The 25,088-nt window shown below is 38.8% G+C and overlaps 1 protein-coding gene across 1 annotated transcript; it reads right to left on the reverse strand.

The window, feature by feature from the left end:
* Positions 1-2,232: 2,232 nt before the first annotated feature.
* On the reverse strand, positions 2,233-23,332 carry LOC127635283 (phospholipid phosphatase-related protein type 4-like). Its single transcript, XM_052115195.1, has 7 exons — positions 23,001-23,332; positions 17,154-17,339; positions 13,260-13,389; positions 8,235-8,430; positions 7,185-7,242; positions 4,277-4,450; positions 2,233-3,710 (listed from the first exon to the last, which is right to left on the reverse strand). The coding sequence occupies exons 1-7, from the start codon at positions 23,103-23,105 to the stop codon at positions 2,367-2,369; spliced, it is 2,193 nt and encodes a 730-aa protein (XP_051971155.1). The 5' UTR covers positions 23,106-23,332; the 3' UTR covers positions 2,233-2,366.
* Positions 23,333-25,088: the final 1,756 nt, after the last annotated feature.

Below are 25,088 nucleotides of genomic sequence, written 5' to 3' on the forward strand. Positions count from 1 at the left end.
AATATAACAGTTTACAGACAATTTCAGAAGTCATAAATATCGGTAAACATGTCACAGTAACGCCCCCCGACAACGTAGATACATCGCGATCGGTTAACACAAAAGTATTGTTTGATTCATACAAGCATAACAACCAATATTAGCTTCAACAACCCTACCAGACAACATATCCGAGCATTATAGCAGGTAAACCACTTCACCAAATGGACAACAGATAAACGTCCATCCAGATTGTTGCCTGGTGATGTGAGTGTGACTGAACTGTAGTTTTTTTCTTCTTTTTACAGCTACTCGCAAACCAAAACCGTGCATTATTGTCATCTACTCTTTGCATGGGAACGAGACAACCGGCTCTTCCTTTGTTCACGGACATGACGTAATGATGCAAGGATATACGTCATAAGCCAGCGATTTCACGCCAAATCGAACCGGATGGCTCAAAATACAAATCCTTTTTATAGGCTTACCTTAGAGAATTGGGGTAAGGTAAGAACATTGTTTTAAACACTGCTTGTGTATGTACTTAATCAATAATGGCAATTTGTTCATAGTGCAGCTTCACATATTGATCTGTTTCTCAACCACATCTATCATATCGTGTCTGAACACATGGATTTTACCACTGGAGTCATATGGATTACTTTTATGCTGACTTTATGTAGATTTTGGAGTTTCAAAATGTTGGCACCCATTCACTTGCATTGTGAGGACTTACAGAACTGAAATATTCTTCAAAATATCATAATTTGTGTTCTGAAGAAGAAAATCATACACATCTGGAATGGCATGAGGGTGAGTAAATGATGAGAGACTTTTAAATTATTTGAACTATCCCTTTAACGAGCAACACTATGTGAACAGTAAAGCCATTTTTATTTTATTTTGAAGTATACAAAACATAATATATCTGTTTGGCTTTAAAAAACGGAAATGGAACTAGTTACAAAATCAACACGGAATATTGGCTGGCTACTAATACAGCTAACCTACAAAATAATTGAGACAGAATTGTCAATCAATAGGGGAAATAAGTAAAAAGTATTATTTTATGCAAATATACACTTGAGTAGAGTGGAAGTTAAAATTAGGTAAGCTTTTTACAATAATACTGAACTCTCACATGGTGTTCTAATCAGGTATAAAGCCAGAAAGCAACATGAACTTTTTAAGTAGATTAGATGCACTGGGTAGTCTCGCCAACAGTTAATTCTCATTGATCCAAAATTCTTCTCTATATAATTGTATATAAAACATCAAATATGTTCTTTTTAGCTGTCAATGTGTCATGCATCACAGCACTTTCGCTTTCAGTGACAGACAAATGACTTGAAGCTGAAAAGTTGTCACATTGCACCTGATTAGGAAATAGGTACAGTGACAATGGAAGAAATGAATATTCGTATTGCAAGTAGTAAACATGAAGTGCATGTCATTTCGAGACTTTCATTTGCTACAAAGAAATTTCGAAGCACTTACGGTAATTCAAAAGTTCACACGAGTGGACATATAGGAAAACAATAACATTTTCCATTTTCCAAGAGCTTTTATTTTTATTTACTTTCTTTTTATATATATATATATATATATATATATATATATATATATATAGTATTCTCAGAATAGGGCAGCATAATTTTTAAAAGCTATTTACAGAATACAAAAATAAGAGTTTCAGCTAGCATAGTTATCAGTGCACAATATGAATGAGACTATGATTTATTAGCGCAATGTGCAAAATTTCAGAGATGATAAATGCTTAATGTGTTTCAATATAAACTTGACACGGTCACAGTTCTAGGTTCGCAATGAGGGTAAAATAATTTCTATGTCATTTATTGCCGCTATACTCTTATGATAACGTTATCACAAAACTAATAAGAATTTCAACAACTTGGGTTTTTGTGCATTTCCTGCTGTTATATAATTTTACATTTCAGTGATCTCATGCATAACAAGTGATGGTATGAGTCATCAGAAAAACAATGTTAACAATTTATATTAATGTTCTATGTTCACATTACTTAATGCAATACTGTAGGTCCTGTATCCTGTATCATAAGCTAAAAATTAACAATCTTTTTTTTTTACACCTTTTGTTATTCTTGGATAATCTTAATTTAGAAATATACTATTGTTCCTTGTTAGTTCAAAATCTCCTTGCATCTCCTTTACCTTTTAACATGTATTAGTAGATAGAAATTAACATGAACAAAGAGTAATAAATGCTGTAGAAGTATTGTTCCTTGTTAAAGTTCAATATTTGTTAAATTATGGTAATGGGTAGAACCTTGTTGTAAAGTGTTACAGAAATAAATATAGTAAATCTTTCCACAAAAACACATCTAAACTCTAATGAGTATTACATTCTACTCTTTGAAAGCCGGCGTGGTGGACGTTCCCTTGTAAAAAATTTCCCTGGTTGTGTCCGGGCTGTTTCCTCTCTCAGGGATCAGGATCCTGTTTTTTCTGCGCAAGCTAGAATCGCAGCTCTCTGGCCCAGACTCCGTCATTCCCATGGGAGTGACCCTGATGGTGGAAATGGTCTGGTTGGGATGGTGGTCTCTGCTTGATGTGGAAATGCTGGGAACAGTTGGCACGGCAACGGCTTTAGGGCCGTTTGTCTTTCTGTCCATAGAACTGTTCCCGTTCCGAGTGGATTCCGAGCTCTCTGAATCTTGATTCAAGTCATTAAGCTCAAATGACCGTCTATAACTATTTTGGGACTTCCAGTTCCAAGAGCCGCTTCCATCTGTGGAGTGTGCATGCACTAAGGGCCGGCCGTTTTCAGGATGGGCTTCCACTCTTATGATGGCCCCTGTGCTGCTCTGGCCTCCAGACTCCTCAGTCAAGCTCTTGTAGCGCTGCAATGGTGCTGTAGAGCTGGTGTGGCTACTGCTCTCAGAACTGGGAGAACATTCTTGCAGAAGACCTTGCTGCTTGGACGTTGCAATGACCTGCATGATTCGTGGCTGACCATTAGAATTAATCCTAACCACCGGTGCCTCACACTTGTCCACACTTCTCTCCATGCTCTTCAGCCATTTGTCCTGAACGCTGCTGCCCATGTTCTCTTGCATCTCCTCTGGGATGTGCACCAACTGGACAGGCATCCGAGTTCCACCAGCGATTCCGCTAGGGTTGTTAGGTAGAGTCGTACTTCCAGTAGCCAATTTGAGGTACAGCGTTCCAGGTGCCTGGTGTTCACAGTCGATTCCCACAAATAATGGTTCAGAGCTGCAGCGGACCTCCATGCTGTTGGGTGGGGATTGTCCAGTTCCACCTTCAGTGGTGTGTAGGGAATGTTTACGATTCTCATTTTTGCTCTTCCATTGTGACAACAGCTGCTTGGATCGACTTGAATCCACAGAGGAGGTGTGAATGGTGGCATTGCGAAAGGCGGACTCATCCATAGTGGGCATATGCACTCTGGGCAGGGTGTTGAAGGTCACCATGTTCTCCTGTGTGGAGACTGTGATTCCACCCGGTCTCTTAAGGCAGCTAAGAGATCGGGCCTGGTGGTGCTGGGCATTCCGGTGCAGGATGCTCTCAGAGCACGATGATGAAAGCCTGTCTCCGCCACTGCAGCTCTTGGCAGTGAGGTGGTGACCCTGCTGGCAGAAGTCAGTCTCAGTTTGGTGAAAATCCCGAACAAAACAATTATTTGTTAGATTCTCCTCGCTGGGTTGGAAATTCCCAACAGCAAACAAACCCTGAATGGATGAAACACAGTATTTCTAATGTTACTGGAATATCTGCCATTTCAAAATGTAATTAGAAGCGCAATAGTAATACTTTGTTTTTGCAGACCAATTACAACAGCAGTTTTTGATTTTATATTGACATATATTGCAATGAATGCAGTAATGCACTAACGTTTTCAGTTGACATTGTAGAAATTCCCTCTTTGAGTATTTGTTGATTAAAATTTAAAACATAGAATAAGTAGTGTTCAGCCATGTCACCATTAGACAGCTTTTGACTGATATGGCCTTAATCTCATGTGAGTGCACATAATTTTAACCATAAGTAATGTATGAAAAGTATGCATTTGATTCCCATGGAATACACATACTGATCAAATGTATACCCTGAATTCACTGTAAAATGTCTAATGAATGCATAAATGTAAATGCAAAAAATTCAAAAAATTATATTATCAAGACCTTTTGATGAAATTGCTCTTAAATGAGTATTCAGGGTCAATAAAAGTCATGCTCAATCAACAGCATTTCTGGCATAAAGTTGATATTCACAGATCAAATTCAAATAGTCTCACTAGGTAAACAGCGATGCCACCACCAAGCAGGAAGCCCAAGTAAACATCAATGGCATGATTCTTGTGCTGTATGATACGGGTCAGGCCGCAGATGATGGCACAGATAGTGAAACAGAAGACCAGCAGAGGCTTCAGCAGTTTGGAAGAGTCCGTCAGTGTGCTGTTGAAGTACATCTGCACGAGAAAGGATGACTGTTATCAGAGTCATACTGTGATGTTTGCAGGCTGGAATAGATTCAGAGGCAGTGAGCCAGAAACATCAGTTTTATCATAGCATGTATTACACTATATCACTTTGATAATTTTAAGATTTTAAAGACCAACATTTTATACTATTCAAACACTTAAAGGGACAGTGCACCAAAACATTTTAATACTGTCATTCCTAGCCTGCACATCTTTCTTCCTTGTAACACAAAAGATGTTAGGCACAATGTTAGGGCCTGGTAGCCTCAAGTCACCCTTTACATTCATTGCATCTTTTGTTCCATGCAATGAAAGTAAATTAGTGATGAAAGAATGGTGAGTGATACTTAAACATCCTGCCTAACATCTCGTTTTGAGTTTCACGGAAGAAACAAATTCATACAGGTTTGGAACAACATGAGGGTGAGCGTTTCGATTTAGAAGAATCAGAATCAGATGAATCAGAATGAGCTTTAATGCCAAGTGATGCCCTTCAGGTAGGCCAAAACCAGTCTCTCAAATGACATCATGACTACATACAAGAGGGTGACAGGTCTGTAGTCATTAAGTCCTGTGATTTTGTTTTTTGGGGACCAGAATGACATTCAGACAGGCAGGTGAGACACCATCTGGGCATGAAGCTTTCCAAGTCTTTTATTTCTGGAAGACCCGACACTCATCTTCCGTACAGACCATAAGTGCAGGTTGAGTAGCAAGAGGGGGGAGGAGGGGGGTTCCAGGAGGTGTTGTTGTGTGTGTGTGAAGTGAAGATCAGAGCAGGGAGGGGTGTGAGACTGGGCTTTTCAAACCTGCAGTAAAACACATTCAGTTCATCAGCCATTTGTTGGGGAGTGTCTTATACTTGTCAACACTTTTCAGGCCTTTCCACACTGATACACGATCGTGGGCTGAAAACAGTTTTTTCAGCTTTCCATAGTAGCTTACTTTAGCCACTCTGATTTCCGTATTCAGTGTGTTTCTGGCCTGGTTGTACAAGATTTTATCCCCACTTCTGTAAGCATCCTTTATGGCATGACAATGCGGTCTGAGTTTTCCTGTAAACCATGGTTTATCATTATTGAATGATAAAAAATGTCCTAGTAGGGATGCACATATCCTCACAGAAACTGATATATGATGTCACAGTATCTGCAAGTTCGTCCAGGTCTGTGACTGCAGCTTCAAAAACACTCCAATAAGTGCAGTCAAAGCAGGCTTGTAGTTCCAGCTCTGCTTCATTAGTCCATTTCTTACAGTCCTTACTACAGGTTTAGCTGATTTTAGTTTCTACATTTTTCAGGAGAAGGTCAAGAGAAGATGAACAAGACGGTGATCAGAGAGTCCTAAAGCTGCACATGGGACAGAGCGATATGCATCCTTTACAGTGGTGTAGCAGTGGTCCAGTATATTTCTTTCACTGATGGAGCACGTGATGTGTTGTTTGTATTTTGGCAAGTCACGGGTGAGTTTAGCTTTATTAAAATCTCAGAGAAAAATGAGAAGAGAATCTGGGTGTTGTTGTTCCGTGTCTGTGATGGGATCAGCCAGCTGTTGCAGTGCTGTGTTCATGCATGCTTGTGGCGAGATGTACACACTAACCAAAATAAACTAAGAAAACTCCCACCACAAGTAGAAAGGCTTACAGTTTATGAAGAGCACTTCTAAATTATGACAGCACATCTTATTCAATGCTGTTACATTTGTACACCAACATTCGTTGATGTAAAAGCATGTTTCCCGATGATTCCGCAAAGTGATCCGCTCTGAACAGCCGGAAGCTTCCGGCAAATGTAGCGCACTGTCCGGGATGGCTTCATTCAGCCAAGTTTCCGTGAAACAGCAGTGTTAGAAAAGTCCTTATTTGTTAGAGTGAGCAGAAGCAGTTCATTCGTTTTGTTAGCGAGGGAGCGGACATTTGCCAGATGAAAACTTGCCAGATGAGTCCTAAAGCCGCATTGATGAAGCTTCACAAGCACGCCGGCGTGCTTCCCTCACTTGCATCTCTTGGAGCACTTGTAGAACACAGCTGCACCTCCAATTAAGATGTCAAATAAAACGTCAGAATAATCACACACCGGCAAAAAATTATCACGTATGCCCTGATGAATATTCAGCGGTTCATCCCTGGTGAAACTGATCGGGAAAGAGTGACAAAAAACATGACAAAAAACAAAAGTAACAAAAAACGCCAGAGAGATCCACACCAAAGCAGCCGTCCGCGGCGCCATCTTGTTATTGTTACATTGTATAACAAAATTCCATCAACTTGAATAGAGCCATCTTTAACAAATAAAATAATAAAAAGCCTAAATATTTTTTTAATATTGTTAAAAATTACACAATTAAATTTTTCTAATTTTGTTATGAAACTGAGTTGCCCTACAAAGCCAAAACGCAGTAACTGTGCCAACGCTGAAACTGAGAAAGTCACTGAAACTTAGACCAAGAGACCCAAATATGGTCATAACTCAGTTTTGACCAGATATGTAGGTACTCACATGCTACTCAAAAGTATCCAATGCTCAATTTTGCTGCTTTGAGAAGCAAATATACTGTAACTGCATACAGTAAAAGCTTCCTGATGTTACTGCACAAAATGCAGTGAGAGAGCTGTAGTCACGTTATCCTCACAGAATTAGGTTTTATGGAAGGTAACATGAGTGCACTTACATTTTTTGTTCACCTGTAACAGCAAAGTAAATTGCAAGTGGCAGTTACTCACCGAGACATACACAGCAGCAAAAGACGCCAGTGTGGCGTGCTGAGACGGGAAAGATTTTCTGCAATAAATGAAAGCAGTTCAGATCAGATTTGGCAAAACGCTGACACATTTGATACATTCCTACACATAAAACATCAAATTTAATTGTCTTCTCAAGATTTAGATACAGTATGGAATTCATAGCCTACACATAATTACATTTTCTCAAAAAACTCAATATGGTTATTTTACAACAGCAGGTGCTTGAAATGATTCTAGGATAACAACAATCGGGAAGACTAGCAGCTGTACATCATCGCACCATTAGCTGGGTAATTCCCAGCCAATCACATGTAAGCTGTTGCTTTATAAGTCAGCTCACAATCTATCACATTGCTGTTTCAGTGTGCTAACACGGCAACCTCCACCACCCCACCACCACCAGTTTAATCCCGTCCTGCTCTGGGGTAGGCTCCTTGGATGTCAAAGCTGTTTCTTCAATCTACAGTCCCTATTCTTAGGCTGCATTGATGCTTGGCATTGATGTGCTCTCATGCCTGTTTCATTGGTAAGAAATCCAGAATATCAGGAGTTCACACTTGAGCAGTACTTAATGGAAAATTGTGTCATTATTGCAGAACCAGCACCACCAGACATAGTTGCTAAATTTTTAAACAACTTTCTCAAACACTTTTCTTGCTTGCCATTGGTCGACAAATAGATAGTCTCACCCTAAACTTACTCCACTGGTTGAGCCAATATTGCTATGTCGAGCTGGCCGGGTGCTCAAACAAACAGAGCAATGTTTTGATAGCACCATAGAGCAACAGAGTTTACATTTTCCATGGACATCAACATACGAATGGTATGCTTATAGTTATCCCTGCAGATTTAACTGGGATAGGAGAAGTATTTTAACATTAAAGAAAAATACTTCACCTTTAAGCAATCAACTTGATTGTGTCAGCAGCAGATGTTCAACTAATCTATTTTTTACATGACAATACCACTGTAATCCAACAGGGATATAAGTCTCTGCTCTTGATGAATCAAGTACAATGTGAGTTGTACCTGCCAGCGTTGATGACGGCAGCATCAGATCCTGAGCAGATGTCCTCCAGGATGAAAGAACTTTCATTGCAGGAGGTGTTGAGGTGGGTGTAACTGGGCTTGCATACAGTCAGGAAGTAGGGGGCAGGGTAACCCGTCGACAGCTGGATGATGTCAGTTATTAGCGCCGTGGCACACAGGCCAAACACGTGAACCCCTGAAAGGAAATATAACTAACTCATAGAACTAAAAAAGAAGAGTTTGAATCCATTTTATTTCCAGGAATGTTTTGAGACATTTTGGAAAGATGCATATTTTGGTGCAAATATTTTGTGTACTTTGTATATTATAATCACCAGCACAGAGCCTGGACCCATAGAATTTGGCAGAAAGTTCAGCAAATTTCTAAACAGCCTTCTAATGTTTATGAAATATTGTGATTCATTTTTGATAATGCTTAAACAGTTCACCCATAAATTTAAATGTTGTTGTTATATTTCTTCTGTGGAACACCAGAAGAGCAATTTTGAAGAAATGCTTTCCGATAAAATATCAGTTCATAATGACCACTGTTGTCAAGCTTTAAAAGGGACAAAAACATAATAAAACACCATAAATGTAGTCCATACGACTCATATATTATATTCCAAGAATTACGCTATTTAACACCTTTGTGTGTGGAACAGACAGGAATTGTAGTCATGATTCACTGATAATCTTTCCTTTCACCAGAGCTAACAAATCTTATTTGCATTTGTGTCAATTAAAACATTGCAACTTTAGATGTGTCATGCCAGCTTTGATGTCATTGACACCAAACAGCATAGGTTTTTGCATGTGTCCTAACCAAATGTGACATAGCAGTTTAAATACTGTATGTGGAACAAAGTAGATTTGGTGAGCTGCAGATGTGTGGTGGTTATTTATTTATTTTTTGTCCTTTTTGGAGATTGACAGCCATAGCCACTATGTACTGTTGTTGCATGGAAAATAGCTGCAAGAACATCCTTCAAAATTTGTCCTTTTGTGTTTAACAGGAAAAATAACAGCATACTGATTTGAAACAACTGATGACAGAATTGTTTATTTTTGGGTGAACTTTCCCTATAACTATCACTCAACCAAAACTGAAAATTCTCTTATTGTTTACTCACCCTCATGCCATCCCAGATGTGTATGACTATTTATTTTTTCCTCAGAATTCAAACAAATGTTTTTAGAAGATTAACAGATCTCTGTAGGTACACTCAATGCAAGTGAATGTTGGCCAGAACTTTAAATGTCCAAAAAGCCATCCATATCTTCTGAAGTGAAATGATAAGTGTGGGTAAGAAACAGATCAATATAAAGTCATTTTTTTTACTATAAATATCCACTTTCACATACTTCTTCATTGTTTATGGTGATCCACATTCCTTTTTACTATAAATTCAGCTCCCTGGCCAGTAGGTGGCATATCTCTCTGGTACCTCTCTCTCTCTGAATAGTTTTCGATCATGGCAAATTTTGATTGGCAGATGTCTTTCGAGGTCCCGCCTCCATGCTCAGCGAGCATATAAAAGGCCGGGAGAAAAAAAGGGCTCATCAGAAACATCTCCTTCAGCAGTCGAGAATGTATCTCTCTCCGGTTTTAGCAGATGAAGTTCTCTTCAGTACTACTAGCAGTACTAAGTTTGCCTATACATGGGTTGCCCAGTGAAGTATATACTAATGATTATCAAAACAGGAGTGGTATTCCTCTTGATAAAATATTGTTTTGTGTGTTCAAATTTGTGTGTTAAAAATTGCATACAAACAAACTGCAACATTGTGATATACGTCCTTTTTAGGACGAGATAATCTTAAGCATATTTGATTAATATTTTCTGTCTTTCAGGCTTAGGCAGCGCCCACGATGAAGCAACATTCAACGATGCCCAATGTATTCTAAACGAATGCATGTGCATTGACATGCTACGCTAGCGGTAGGCATTCTTTTTAAAGCACGCTTCCACGTCTACAGTTTCCAGCAACACCTCTTCTGGGGAACACAGACAGGTGTGGCATGAGGCTCAGATACGGAGCGCGGAGAATTCAGAGAGGTTCCTGCCGGCGCAAGTTTGCGGCTTCCTGCTCTCCATTCGTAAGTGTTTTCACACATGGAATATGCCAGCGAAATTAGCAGATGGACGTAGGGTTAATTATCCTTTAGCATATTCCCAGAAGAGCAGCGTTGGATGGTGAGGCATGTTACAGTTCAACCAAACTGGCATGTATTCCTTCTAGCAAGCAGTTCCCCGTAGGTGCCGTCCTTCCCTGAGACTCATGCCAAACTCTCCAAAAACGTTGCATGTGCCCTACTGGGTTGGCACCTTTACCACGTTAAAACCAGAAAGGAGCAGAAGGGCTTTACTATCCTTCTGCAGGTGGGAGAAGCGTTTTTTATTACACTTATGCCCTGATTCTGCACCTAGTAGAGCCCTTCACTCCCATCCAGATCTCTTAGGAGGAAAATCCTCACGTTCTTCAAAGGGTTGCGCAACAACTTGCATGGCGTGCTACTGACATATCTGGGTGAAGTATCCCTCTTAATAAAATACTGCTTTGTGTGTTTTCAAAAACTTTATACAAACAGAAGGCAACACTCGTGATATATATGTCCTTTTTGGGACAAAATGATCACAAGTGAATTTCCTAGACATTATTCTCTTTCAGGATTGGGCAGTGTCCACCCTGAAGCAGCATTCGGTGATGCAATGTATTATCTATGGATACAGGTATGATTATCAAAAGAGGAGTGGTATCCCACTTGATAAGGATGTTTTGTTTTTAAAATATTTCATTTTTCATACAAACAAAATGTAACACTTGTGATATATACATAATTTTTGGGATGGAATATAGCATGTGTATTCTCTGGAACATTTGTTGTTTTTAATGCTCGCAATATATTGAGCATTAACACACTACACGTTCTCGTCGAAGAACTCTGCCATGTCTGCAGTTTCCTACAACACCTGTGGAGCACAGACAGGTGTAGTTCAAAATTCAGATATGGAACGCAGAGAATTCAGGGAGGCTCCCACCGGCGCAAGCTTTGTGGTCCCCTTGCTCTCCATTTGTAGTATCTTCACCTATGGAATATGCCAACGAAATGATCTGCTAGACAGAGGATTCTGGCATGCATTCTCTCTCTAGGCGAGTGCCCTGATAAGGGGCAATCCTTTCTGGAGATGCATGCCAAGCTCTCCGAAATGTGTCATTGGCCTTACTTGGTTCGCACTAATGTTTTAGGAGTGAACGCCTCTGCTAAAAACAAAATGGCTTAGGTGTCTCAGCTGGGCTTGTTCAGAGATGTGAATATGCTTTCTCCGAAGAATAGCAAACTGCAAGGAAACACTTGCAGTTTATGAAACATTTCCTGCTGATTTGTGTTGCAGCCGCTAAAAAGCCCCTTAGCTCATGATTTTTAGTAGAGGCACACCCTGCCGAAAACAATGCTCCTCCAAATTCAGCCCTGTCAAACAGCGCCGAACTGGTAGTGAGACCACAGCGCCAATGACCATGACACAAAGAGTCACAGCCAGACTCGCGCCACGATGTGGAAACCCACCGTGCCAGCCCAAGCGGCTGCTGGCACTGATTTTAGCAGTCAGGAGCTAAGAGTTGCAAGCACAAAGACTTTTAGCTGGCACATCTGCAGCAACTGGCAATGTGCATGTCCACAGGTGTGCACAGTTATTTAATTCTCCATCACTTGATGAACTTCAAAATTAGGGAAAACTATTACTCTGAAAGTATTTCTGAGAGCACCTAGTTTATGGCCGCATCAGCAGCTGCCACACTATGGTGTTCACTGCACATAAGACCCCTTTGTTGAGTCAGTGCGAGAGGTCTATGGAATGCATGATGTCAAAGGATGATGTCTGCGTTTTCTAATGCCACTATCAGGCAGGTGCGCCAATTTAGTCTCCATCACTTGAAGAAAAATGTACTCCTTTAAAAAGGAAATTCTGGCTCCGAAATTATTTTGACCAGACCTCCAGTATAAATATGTTTATTTAAATGAACAACAGAGTCAGTGGTGACATATATAAGTACCCCAGAGGGAATGATGGTGGCGATTACTGTTAATTTGATGCACCATCCTCCTTGGCGATGTCATAACACCTTTCCTAGTAATGATCAGAATACAGAATACGCTCGCATTGTGCTCAAATCTATTTCCATTCTAAGAAATTTGATTCTTTGAGCCGGTATGAGTACATGAGAACATACCTGAGTTACTGGGATGACTGGCTAATTTTATCACAGCCATAGGCTCGGTGTTGCAAGCACAGAGGTACCTTGCTTGCACATCTGTAGAAGCGGAGTATGAGAGTCAACTGGAAAAAATTTACTCATACCGGCTCAAAGAATCAAATTTCTCAGAATGGAAATAGATTTGGGCACAATGCGAGCACATCTGGCAGACGCACACATCCACTCCATTATCCGCACTTGCAAGTTTCAAGTTGGGGGGAAAATGGCTCCTGAAATAATTTTTTAGAAAGCTCATGGGTTGACGGCTGCCTCAATAGCAGCCACAATGTTGGGTTTACTGCACATGAGACCTCTTCAGTGCGGGGGTCAGTGCGAGAGTACCATGGGATGCATGGAGCTGCGGTAAATTACATCTATAATCTACAGTTCATCACCTCACCTGATGTGAGTTCTATGAAAAAAAAGATTGGCTAAACCTCATCTATGGCAGTGTGACTAAGTGTCACTCACTGTCTCAGACTGCGATGTTCTTCTAAAAATCTTTCTTTGTGTACAGCAGAAGATAGAAAGTTATACGCATCTGGGATGGCATGAGGGTGAGTAAATAATGAGAATTTTCATTTTTGGGTGAACTATCCCTTTAAATAATATGATTAACATATTTTACCATATTTAAACCTATTTAGAAGAATTCCTCATATTTTCCCCAACAAACAACACAGAAAATGCTAATTTCACATGGGCCTAAACATAGGTAATGGAATAAAGATTAATCATGATATTTATAGTAGAAATGTGACCTACCCACAAATCTGACACCTCGCCGGACAAAAGAGTTAAAATTGCAGCCAGCCGCGTTGATATCAGCTTCAGCCCCGCCCCCACATTGTGCTCGGGACAGACAGCAGAACAGAATCCCCTCTCCAATCATGATCTGCAGACATGCAAAGCACCGGTTCAGAGTTGGGAGCAGCTGAAGAGATAAAATGTTCTAAACGGTGGATATCTCTCCTCTCAGACTGCACTCAACTGTCTACTACTAACTTTTCACAAGGTGCACATACTGTGTACCAAATGCACAGTAGTAAGACACATGATCTAAACTGCAGAGGCATCTACCAACATGCCTTTAAATAGAACAACCATAATGTTCTTTTCTACTTGTAAATGCACAGTTTTGATGAGCCATAATGCAATCTGCGCTCACTTGGGTTGGGAGAGCGGCCGTTTTGATCATTGCACACTTATGTATTAATGCCCATCTTAAGCAGGGCTGTCTCTGTTCATCAAAGATGCATCCATCCTTAATCAGCTCCAGATCTAGATCTAAGCACAATGCTGCTTTGATGGAGATTATTAATTTCAGCTCAAATGGTCCCAAGCTTTAGAAAACCTTGTTTAGATCCTCACTCCTTCATCCAAACCTTATGTAAACTTCTCTAAATCTAGTCATACTCTAGCTCCATATAGACCACACTGATGGCAATCTTCTATTCTTTATTGCATTGGTCGCCAGGTGAAGAGTTTAAATCCCAGTGGGATGGTTGGTTGGATATCAGTTGTGCTCCACATTTCGCCTTGGTGGGGAGGTGCTAAGGATACAATCTAAACATTGCCACACAATGACCTGAATAAAATCCCAGAATGCATGCAGATCACACCATCCAATCCCATTTTACCAACTCAAGCCACTCAGACACACATATTGTGTCATGGCACCTGGTGAAACCACAGGAGATCTCAATGCCTGCAGTCACTTCCTGCTTGATACTAAATCTGGCCTGTAAGTAAACAGATTGTAGACCAAAAATGGGTGAAAGAGAAAAGTAATTTTACTGACTGTCAATAGCTGACAGCCAAATGGCTTTTTAGACATGCATACTTTGCTGTGCATTTTTCATGCTGCTGACACTTGTTAGAATCAGATGCAAATGTGGTTAGAGCTCTCTGTGCTTGCATTTCAAACAAAATTATTTAATTACCTGAAATAGCTGGCATGCTGGCCACATGTCACAGAGAAAAGAAGCAGATTGGCCATTTATGAACCCTTTGTACCCTTATTTGTTTAGTAGGCTAAGTTAAGTCATTACTTGTTGTTTCTCTTAGGAAAGAAAAATCCCAATAGAATGCTCTTTAATATTGTTTCTCCCTGAAGTCTTCTTTAATAGTCGACAGTCTTTTCATTGGCCAATGCCAATACAAATATCTATGATACTGATATAAATAATACAATTTAATGATAGCAAAGATCTCCATTTGTAGTATCTTCACCTATGGAATATGCCAATTAAATTATCTGCTAGACAGAGGATTCTGGTATGCATTCTCTCTCTAGACAAGTGCCCAGAAAGTGGGCAGTCTTTTCTGGAGATGCACTATCTGAGAACTCAATAACTATCTGAGAACTCAATAACATCTCCTAAGCAACAAGACCAACATTTGAGCAATACAACTTAAATAAAATTTGAATAAATCTAAATGTATTAGATATTTTTTTGTTGCTTAGATTGCCTTTGATTCATGATAACCTGAGATGTAAATCGTACAGTATATCATAAATTATAAAGCAAAAACTAAAGCTCTTGTTTGAAATATTTCTTCTGCTACAGAAAATCCATAAGTCCTATCAGTTGGAAAAGATATTAATCAATAACCTAATCAGAATTGAAATGGCTCATAACCCTGTGAGAGGGCCCTGCAAAAAATTGGAGGGGCTGCAGGGACAGCACCATATGCCAGTGTCAAAAATAATAAAAGAAAATGTGCAGACGTACTTGATAGCTATTCATGAACTTAAAATAAAAAAATGCCTGCATTGTGTTTAGGGAATTTGCCAAGGGTGAAGATTATCTGAGTAAGTAACTATCATAAAAAATGCAGAGGATCGGGGCCTGGATATCTCAGCGAGTATTGATACTGACTACCACCCCTGGAGTCGCGAGTTCGAATCCAGGGTGTGCTGAGTGACACCAGCCATGTCTCCTAAGCAACCAAATTGGCCCGGTTGCTAAGGAGGGTAGAGTCACATGGATTAACCTCGTGATTAGTGGTTCTCGCTCTCAATGGGGTGCGTGGAAAGTTGTGCATGGATCGCAGAGAGTAGCATGAGCCTCCACATGCGGAGTCTCCGCGGTGTCATGCACAAAGAGCCATGTGATAAGATACGTGGATTGACAGTCTCAGTAACCATATTACCCTGTAGCTCAAGACTGAAGCTAAGCAGGGCTGATCCTGGTCAGTACCTGAATGGGAGACCTCCTGGGAAAACTAAGGTTTCTGCTGGAAGAGGTATTTGCAGACTGTGTAGGTCCCAATGCCAAAGTATAGTGATGGGGACACTACACTGTAAAAAGGCACCCTCCCTCGGATGAGACGTTAAACTGAGGTCCTGTTTCTCTGTGGTCATTAAAAATCCCAGGACACTTCACGAAAAGAGTAGGGGTGTAACCCTGGTCAAATTCCTCCCATTGGCCCTTATCAATCACAGCTTCCTAATAATCCATATCCATTAATTGGCTCTATCACTCCATTCTTTCCTCTCCACCAATAGCTGGTGTGTGGTGAGCTTACTGATGCATTATGGCTGCCGTCGCATCATCCAGGTGGATGCTGTACACTGGTGGTGGTTGAGGAGAGTCCCCTGTTCACTGTGTAAAGCACTTTGACTGTTGTGTCAGAAAAGCGCTATATAAATGTAACATACATTCATTCACCACAATACTAATTAATGGGAATTGGGCATTCCAAATTGGGAGAAAAGGGGATAAAAAAATCCAGAGGATCAGCAAGAAAGGAACTACACTTAGCTCACTACCACAAACTGCCATTAGCATTGCAAAACCATTTAGCCATCCTGTAATTTCCAAGACAACAGAGTCATCTGCCCTAGGAACTTGGCATGAATTCAAGTATGAAATAATCACGTGTTTCCGCATGGGTGACCACTCTGCCACGCAACCAAACCACACTTGTGTGCTTCATGACTTTACACAGGTACCATAATAGAGAAGAAAATTAACTGTGTCTTTAGGGCATTCTCAGAGGGCTGGCAGATGCTCTGGCAGTGATGTATCCGAGGTGTCATACAGTTGAGGGGAGAAAGATGTGTCTGAAAGCTCACAGCTCATGGTGAAGAGTGAAGCACACTTGGGTATGTGAGCTATTCATGGGTGAAATTTTCCATAGTTTTTTTGCAGTTTGTGTGTCATCTGTGATAATTGACCACAGGATGCAGTAACTGTATTTACCGGTAGTTTCATGTGATTTACCCAAGTAGCACATGACCCAGAATCAACTACCTTGCTGACCCTGGAACAACATTACTATTAACCAGTCAGATTTTAGGCTTAGGTTTAGGGTGGGAAAATATATTTAGAAATGTCTTTGAAAGAAATTCAGGGTTATATTGCTGACATTATTCAGTGTACAATACGCAAAAGCATAGCTAGGGCTAAAGGGGGCATTGGGCTAGATTTTTCTTTGGCCCCCAAGGAACTTCTCGCACCCACCTCCCAATCTGATGAAGAGACAACCACTTGCCCACACTAAAAATCAAAAGGGAGGCTAGGGTGGGGAGGAGGCATTATTGTCCCCACAGACTTTCCTTTGGCCCCCCCAAAAACTTCTGTCACCACACAAAAACCCTGAGTTCTTTGCAGTATGTGTATGTTTGTGTAAGCAGTAAATGGTTAGACTGACCATAATGGCAGGAGCTGCAAAGGTGAGGCTGTGGAGCATAAGGAATGGAATGACCTCATGTGTGGGTTCGATATAAGGCAGACTCAAACTGCGGTCCTGGCAGCTGAAACCCCAGCGGACTGGTTTGAAAATGTCTGTCCATTCCAGAAAATACACACTGGCCACAGATGAGACCAGAAGAGGAAGCTAGTAAAGAAGGGGAGAAAATAAAATATCAAATAACTCTTCAAAAACATTTTTTTTTTTTTCATTTTAATTTTTTTCATGTGCTCATTACATGACCCTATGGAAATAAATGTACATTCAGCAAAGTGAGGGGTCTTGAATGACTCTGATAGGCTTTATTTTGTGATAATGACCTGCTGACTGTAATTTTTCCTGCTTATTACATGGCTACTTACCAAATAAATAAATGGACATGAAATATTGATTTGAGTTGAAATTATTCTATCATATGAGAGGAGATAGACCGCAGAGTGATATTAGTGGCATGCAAAAGTTTGGGCAAATAAAATTGTCTAAAATATTAAAGAAATTTGTATTCTTTAACTTTATGCCTTTTGGAAATCAGGTCATCTTTTGCTCGCTTAGCAATTCACAGCAACAGAAATTTTGGTCAGTGGTGCCCACACTTTTACATGCCACTGTAACCTTAGCGGCTTTCAAAGTGCTTTACACTGTGACTCATTCACCCATTCACACACACACCAATGATAGCAGAGCTGTCATGCAAGGTGCTAGCCTGCCATTGGGAGCAACTTGGGGTTCAGTGTCTTACCCAAGCACACTTCGGCATGTGGAGTCATGTGGGCCAGGAATCGAACCGCCAACCCTGCGATTAGTGGCCAACCCACTATACCACCTGAGCCACAGCCTCAGCTTAGACACTAAATTAACACTAAAATGGTCTTGACTGAGCTGGACTCGAACACTTATATTCATATATTGGTCTTTGATCACTATAATTCAATTTTCAGTTGCAAACGCACAGCCTCTGATGAAGTGGTGATGAAGCCACACATTTAGCAGGTTGTAGCATATTGCATCGGAACAACTCTGTGCCCTTTTGCCATTCAAGTTTATGCTATGTCTGTTTGGATAAAAATTAAATCCGCATTAAAGGAGCAATATGTAACATTGACATCAAGCATTTAAAATAGGTACTGCAGTCCAAATTCAAAATATTGGAGAGAGTTTTCTTCCCCGACTCCTCCTCCCCTGACTCGAAGCTCAAGTGGGTTGCCAGGTTGGGGACACGCAACAGGAACGAGCAAATTGACAAAGGCAAGCGGCGAGGCTTACAATGAAAGTTGATCAGCTAATGTATACGTTTGCAATGTTTTTATTGTTTGCAAATTATAAACCAGCTCATATGGATTTTTTTTTAACTCTGTCAATGTTAGCTATATGTATTGATGGCTTCCGTGACTGCAGTGTGCTGTGTTTCCCCGCTAACTTGTTTCAAATCTGGCAATCCGGGGTGTCGAAATACTATTGGGAAAAGGGCAGTGGGAAGGATCATACAGGCCAAAACACAAACAAAAATTCTGGCCCAAAACTCACATTTCAAAGTAGAATATACTGGCAGTAGCATTGTTTTCGAGAAGCCAGTATTTCAACTTAGCATGTTTCCTAAATCTCTAATAACATATTATGATTATTTTAAGATTTAGTACAGCACCATTAACATAAAAGGACTAAAAAGGACAGTACCATAGTTTAACTATGATTTATTGGATATGAACCACTGAAACACTGGACATTGCATTCTTTATATTCCTTGCTTTTTGGGATAACCATCGTAATCCTTGAAGTACCTTGGGATACCATTTAAATACCATAGCGCACAAGTATGGTAATCATTCAGGACCTTGGTATACAACAAAATTCCATGGTACTGTATTGCCATCTGAATCTACATGGATTTATCTTGTATCTACATGGATTTAAAACTTGAAATCTGGTGTAATTTAAATTCTAAATAAGTTTTGAGGGGTTATATCAAGTGCTCTTACAATCTCTTACAGTATCTCTCAAAAGCTGGTGCTTTTCAAGTCAAGTCAAGTCAAGTGGTTTTTATTGTCGTTTCAACCATATACAGTTAGTACAGTACACAGCAAAACGAGACAACGTTCCTCCAGGACCATGGTGCTACATAATTTTGAAGTGAATATAGGTCAGTGGTATCAGCTTGTCCACAGCACAACTCTGCAGCATCAGCACACAACAGCAGCTGCTCGCTGTAGTCATCTGCATATTAAACACCTGTGAACAGATTATTTGGCTGCATTTAACCTTGCAAGCCAGTAATTATTGTGCACTCAGTGAAAGTTCTTTACAGTAGATTGACCCGAGTAGATTGACCAATCAGTAGATTGATACCTACAGTAGATTGACCAATCAGTAGATTTACAGTAGATTGATACCTACAGTAGATTGACCAATCTACTGTAAAGAACTTTCACCGAGTGCTCATTAATCACTGGCTTGCAAGGTTAAATGCAGCCAAATAATCAGTCAGAAAGAATACAGGTCAGAGAGTTTTGTTACCATGCAAAAATGCTTATATGTGGAATATGGAGAGACTTATGATTGTCTACACTATGAGAATACTTTCAGTTCATATAAATGCAAGAAACTAACTATGGACAAGATGTTGGCTCTGTTCTAAAGGTAAGTGAGATACCACACTGCTTACCTTGATACTTTAATAAGTACAAAGAATTACATAGCATGCACACACAGTGGGTGATCTATAGTTTCTTTAGCCCAACTGGTAGAGCACAGAGCTGGCAATGCCAAGGTCATGCATTTGATTCCCAGGGAAAGCACATAGTAATAAAATGTATACCTTGAATGCATTGCAAGTGGTTTTGGATAAAAGCTTGATTATCTGCCAAATGCATACTGTAAATGAAAAAGCGCATTTAAAGTTATTACTGTAGGTGAAAATTTTCACTGCACATTCACGAAGCATTTTTGTATCGTCTTATCTGTGAAGAATACATTTGATGCTGACTTTAGAATGTGGCCAAAAAAAATTCAATTTTACTAACCCTTACCTAACTCTAACCCTAAACACATACTTTTGCTGCCTCCTTCAACTAAAAGAAGAGGTGACAGTAAAGTCTGAATAATGGATAGCTATAAATGGGAAGGATAGCATTTCTTGGTTGCTATTTCCAGATCTATGTGGAACAGGCACCATCACAGCATGCGCAGATGGTGTCTTGTTGGTAAAGGACCCATTACACTAAGAGTACTCTGCACTTGATGTCATTGCTGAGGAGATGTGCTTGGGACAGAGATTTCTGTGACCTAATGAAGATGCAATTATGTTCTGAGAAGCACAAATATAGCCATTTCTGAGTTCAAGTTAAAGGTGATGTGTGTAATTGTTTTAATGTAAAATACTTTCTCTTGCACTGTCAACCCTAATGTTGTCATTATTGGAAAAATCATGTTTTCTTAAAGCTGAAGTATGTAATTTCTACGCCACTAGCACCACCAAATGGAATTGCAAAAATAAACTTGATTTTCAAAACAGCTTTCGGAATACGCCCCATCTACCATTGGTCAAACAAAGAGATAGTCCTGCCCCCAACTCATGACTGAGTAATGTTGTTGGGGTGGCTCTAATCGGGTCGCTCAAATCAAACAGAGCAATTTTAAAAGTTTTAGACTTACAGTCTCTTCAATGGCAATAATGGTATAAAGCTATAAAGCTCCTAGGTCACATCTGATTTCCACAACTCATGTTTTCGTGAGTTTTTTGTAAACTTAAGGTCCTTGGACAGATATTGTATCAATGTTTTGTCTGCGGAATGATCCAAAAACACTTTAAACTGCAGTACAGCCCATTGGAGAGACTATCCCTCACAGCCTTGTTGTCATTCAGATGGCACTAGTGTGAATAAGGTCCAAGTTAATTAAATAACTGACCTAGTTGTATTGTATAATCTGAATTTGATGAGTCCATCCAATTAAAATGATTATGTTGAAACAATAACATTTAAATAGCAAATCTGAGTTAAATCTACTTACATCAACTTAAATATCCTAGTTAAGTTAATTCTATATGAACACCAAATTAAGTGAACTTAATTAAACAAGTTTTGGAGACGACATCCCTCAATGATAAGGAACGAGTTTACTCAATAAGTTAAGTTTTAGGGTAATTTCCCAATTAATGTGTAAACTCTGTGGCTCTGTGGAGCTTTCAAAACATTGCTTTTTGTGTTTGAGCTTCCCAACCAGCCTGACATACAAAAACATTGGCTCAACCAATCCCATGTGTTTGGGGCAGCCAACCTGTTTGTTCAACCAATGGCAGATGGGGGAGTGTTGGGGAACAGAACTTTTTTGCCATTACTTTTATTTAGTTGACATACATTTCACACTTTACCTTTAAACATAAAGCATTCTAGTATCTCTTTAAAATGTTCAAATATGATATTTGAAATTTTATCCCAATTTTCAAGACTTAACATTATAACATATGTAATGAACATTAATGCAAACCTGACTGATGAAATGCAAATGAAGGAAGGAATAAAATAATGAATGAAAATGCCTGATTCGGCACAACCCTGTATAATTCATGTGAGTACAGGTTTAGATATTTCTCTTTCTTTAAGTACTTGATCCCTTGTGTCGTATACAGCGTGGAAGCCGAACTGCCTCAATTCTTTAAGTCACACTGACCTACATATATGCCACTACCCCATTGTGATGCATAGAGAGTGGAGCAGTACCTTCTAGGGAGAGCAAGCAAGGATGAGAGCATTCATAGCACTGGCTGACAGTAAGCACAGCATCCTAATGCTGACATCACAGTCTCCCAGAACACGTTGGTTTGTGCACATCAAACTGCTTATTCATTTTAAGGAAAATCTGTGATATTTTCATAGAAGTGATTAATGTTGGAGTACTGTAAAAGCCGGGGTACACAGTAAATGCCCAGATCTTCTTCTAATAATAATTAATTTAGATGCCTAGCCATGATGCTGATACAGTATTCATAATGATATCGAATCCAAATATTGATTATATACTTTTTTAATATTTATGTTTTTTGTGTTTTTGCTCTACATATTGCATGCAATGAAATGTGAATATTTTAATGTGACCTTTTTAGTTTCTACATTCTTATGCTAGGTTAATTATTTTAACGGTTCAACAACCAGCTATAAAGAAAAACAAGTATTTTTTTTAACTATATGATCAAGGTGGTATTCCTGTAATAGGAAATATTAATCACAAGGGATATATTTAATATTTTGATTCTCAAAAAAATAAAAAACAATAATATATATATATATATATATATATATATATATTAGTTTATCCCAGACAAATATGTGATAAAATGAATAGCAAGTGAATACTTTTGCTTAAGATGGCAATATTAACTCAAATATTTCTCATAAAATTCTTCTAAGACAAATTATTTGTATAGCTCTTCTCTTCTATAAATATATATATATATATAGTATATATATATATATATATATATATATATATATATATATATATATATATATATATATATTTATATATATTTATTTACTTAAATATGCTCACTCTAACAATAACTAACAATAGTAAAATCACTGAAATATCATTAAAACAATGCAATAGTCCAATATTTCTGAAATTCTGATCTAATAGTCTAATATATGGGATTTCATTGTGCAATTGAAAATCCCATATATTAGATTTGTTAAATTATTTGTCCTGAGATTTGTTAAATTATTTGTCCTGAGATTTGAAAGAGAAATGCATTCTTATCGCATAAATTATTACCTTGCAAATCAAATGTGCAAAGGTAAACAGGCAGACACTTACCTCCACGAAATAAAAGCATGGCAGCAGTGTAACGCTATCTTTGATCATCTTCTCTTTAAGTCTTTCCCTCGCAGACATAACTGTCTCTTCTTTCTCTCCCAGCATTAAGAAGCGCTAATAACCTGTTGTGTCCTTAACGCCGGTCCACTTTCATCCAGCCAAACAAGACGCTTAGATCAGCCTCTGCACGCTCCACAAGGCAGGCATGATGGGGATGCATGCACACAGAATCGTACAGCATTCACTGTCTCAACCTATTAACGATTTACAAGCGCGCACCTATTTGAACTGCAATTGAATATGAATGAAAAGTAATATACAGATAGAGACAGAATTATTGCCGGCAAAATGACATCAGATTTGGTTGGATATGAGGATATCCAGATCCTAAGATATTTGGTTCCAGTGGGCGGAGCATACATTAATATTCATGAATTATCCTGACATGCGTATTGAAGTGGAACTGAAATTGTTAGCGCACCACGGTCATGATTCAAGTTCAACTTGTCTAAATGATTATTTCGAAATAGTAATTAAATGTAAAAGTTAGACTAAACTATTCATTTGTCAAAAGTGCTTTTGATTAGTATGTGTGTTTTGCATTCTTGCATGAATAATTACAGCCACTTTAGGAAACAGGAGAACAAGCTTAAGCCATCAAACCACCCCATAGCTTTTTAAATTCTTAATTGTGTTCTTCTGTTAAGTCATTTTTTGCAACAGTTCATAGGTTGTGTAACATTTTCCACAAAGAGGTGTTTTATTAACAATTAAGGTTTCAATACTGTAATTGGTTGTCAGAAAACAAGAAATAAAAATAAAACAAATGATACTTTCAGTGAGTCAGCACTTTATGGCAAATTTGCATTACAAAGGAGGTTTAAACATTTCTACTGGAAACAAGAAACAAGTTTTTTGCCTTTATCACAGTTAACAACCTGATAGCAATTAATGTGGGTCACTTATCAATATATGTCATAATATAATATAATGTTGCAACATAAAATGTTGATTTATGCTTTGTCATTGTGGCATGTTTATTGTTATTATTATTATTATTATTGTAGTGTGCAGAGGCTCACGGGTTCTCATGCATGGGAATGAGAACCAGCCCAGTAGCTACCATAAGAATATATATTTTAATTGAGATGATAGGAAATAGTACATATGTTATCATTACCAATATTATGAATGTTATGTTTTAGTTTTGTGTTTGAGATGCACTTGTTTCTACAGCAGATTTATGTTATTATTTTGGTACAATTTCAATTCAAAGAAGACACTGTGAATGGACGTTTTAGTGTGTTAATATGAAAAATATTTTGGACATTCAGTTGGCTTTACAAACTTTAAATGTGTATTAACCTGACATGATATTTTAAGAATACATTCATGCTCATGTGATGTAAATGTCACTGTGTCTTTCAGATTGAATGTGAGAGCTGCAGTGGTTAGTACCACTGGCAATATTTTATCCAGGAAAATATGTAGGCTGTTTCATTTATCCAGTGTGCCAAGGCCATGTTTTAATAAACTATTATCTGGGGCACTCGCTAATCTTGTGTTTAGCTTTCATTATCTTACCAAGAAGAACCATGCTCATTGTGACTGCTTCCTCAAATGAGGAGGATTTGGTAACATTGTATCATGTGACTAATATTTACATATAACACAGAAGGCCAGAATAGGTGCAACATGTCTTTGGTGTTTGAAACAGATGATTTTGTCATTGAATAGGATAAACTTGAAAATAAGCAATGAGAAGAACACTTGTGAATGAGACTTTGTTCTGGATCATGTATTTAACTATTTATTTACTGCTTTATTGCTTGCTAGTCACTATCAATTCCTTTCATGCAGTCGACTATATATATATATATATATATATGAAGACTGAAAGAGGTTGTGTATATTGTCCACAGTGCACCACATCGTCAATAAACAGACAATATGGTCTATTTCATGTACGCTATTAGTCCTACAGTCATAGCCTGTTTACAAAATGAACAAACACAGATACTTTTTCATGCGATGGACATTCCTCCAATCATTCGCGTTTATTATACGAATACGGACAATAAGATTATT

The sequence above is a fragment of the Xyrauchen texanus genome, chromosome 42 (genome assembly GCF_025860055.1).
Source record: "Xyrauchen texanus isolate HMW12.3.18 chromosome 42, RBS_HiC_50CHRs, whole genome shotgun sequence".
In the NCBI taxonomy this organism is placed as follows: Eukaryota; Metazoa; Chordata; class Actinopteri; order Cypriniformes; family Catostomidae; genus Xyrauchen; species Xyrauchen texanus.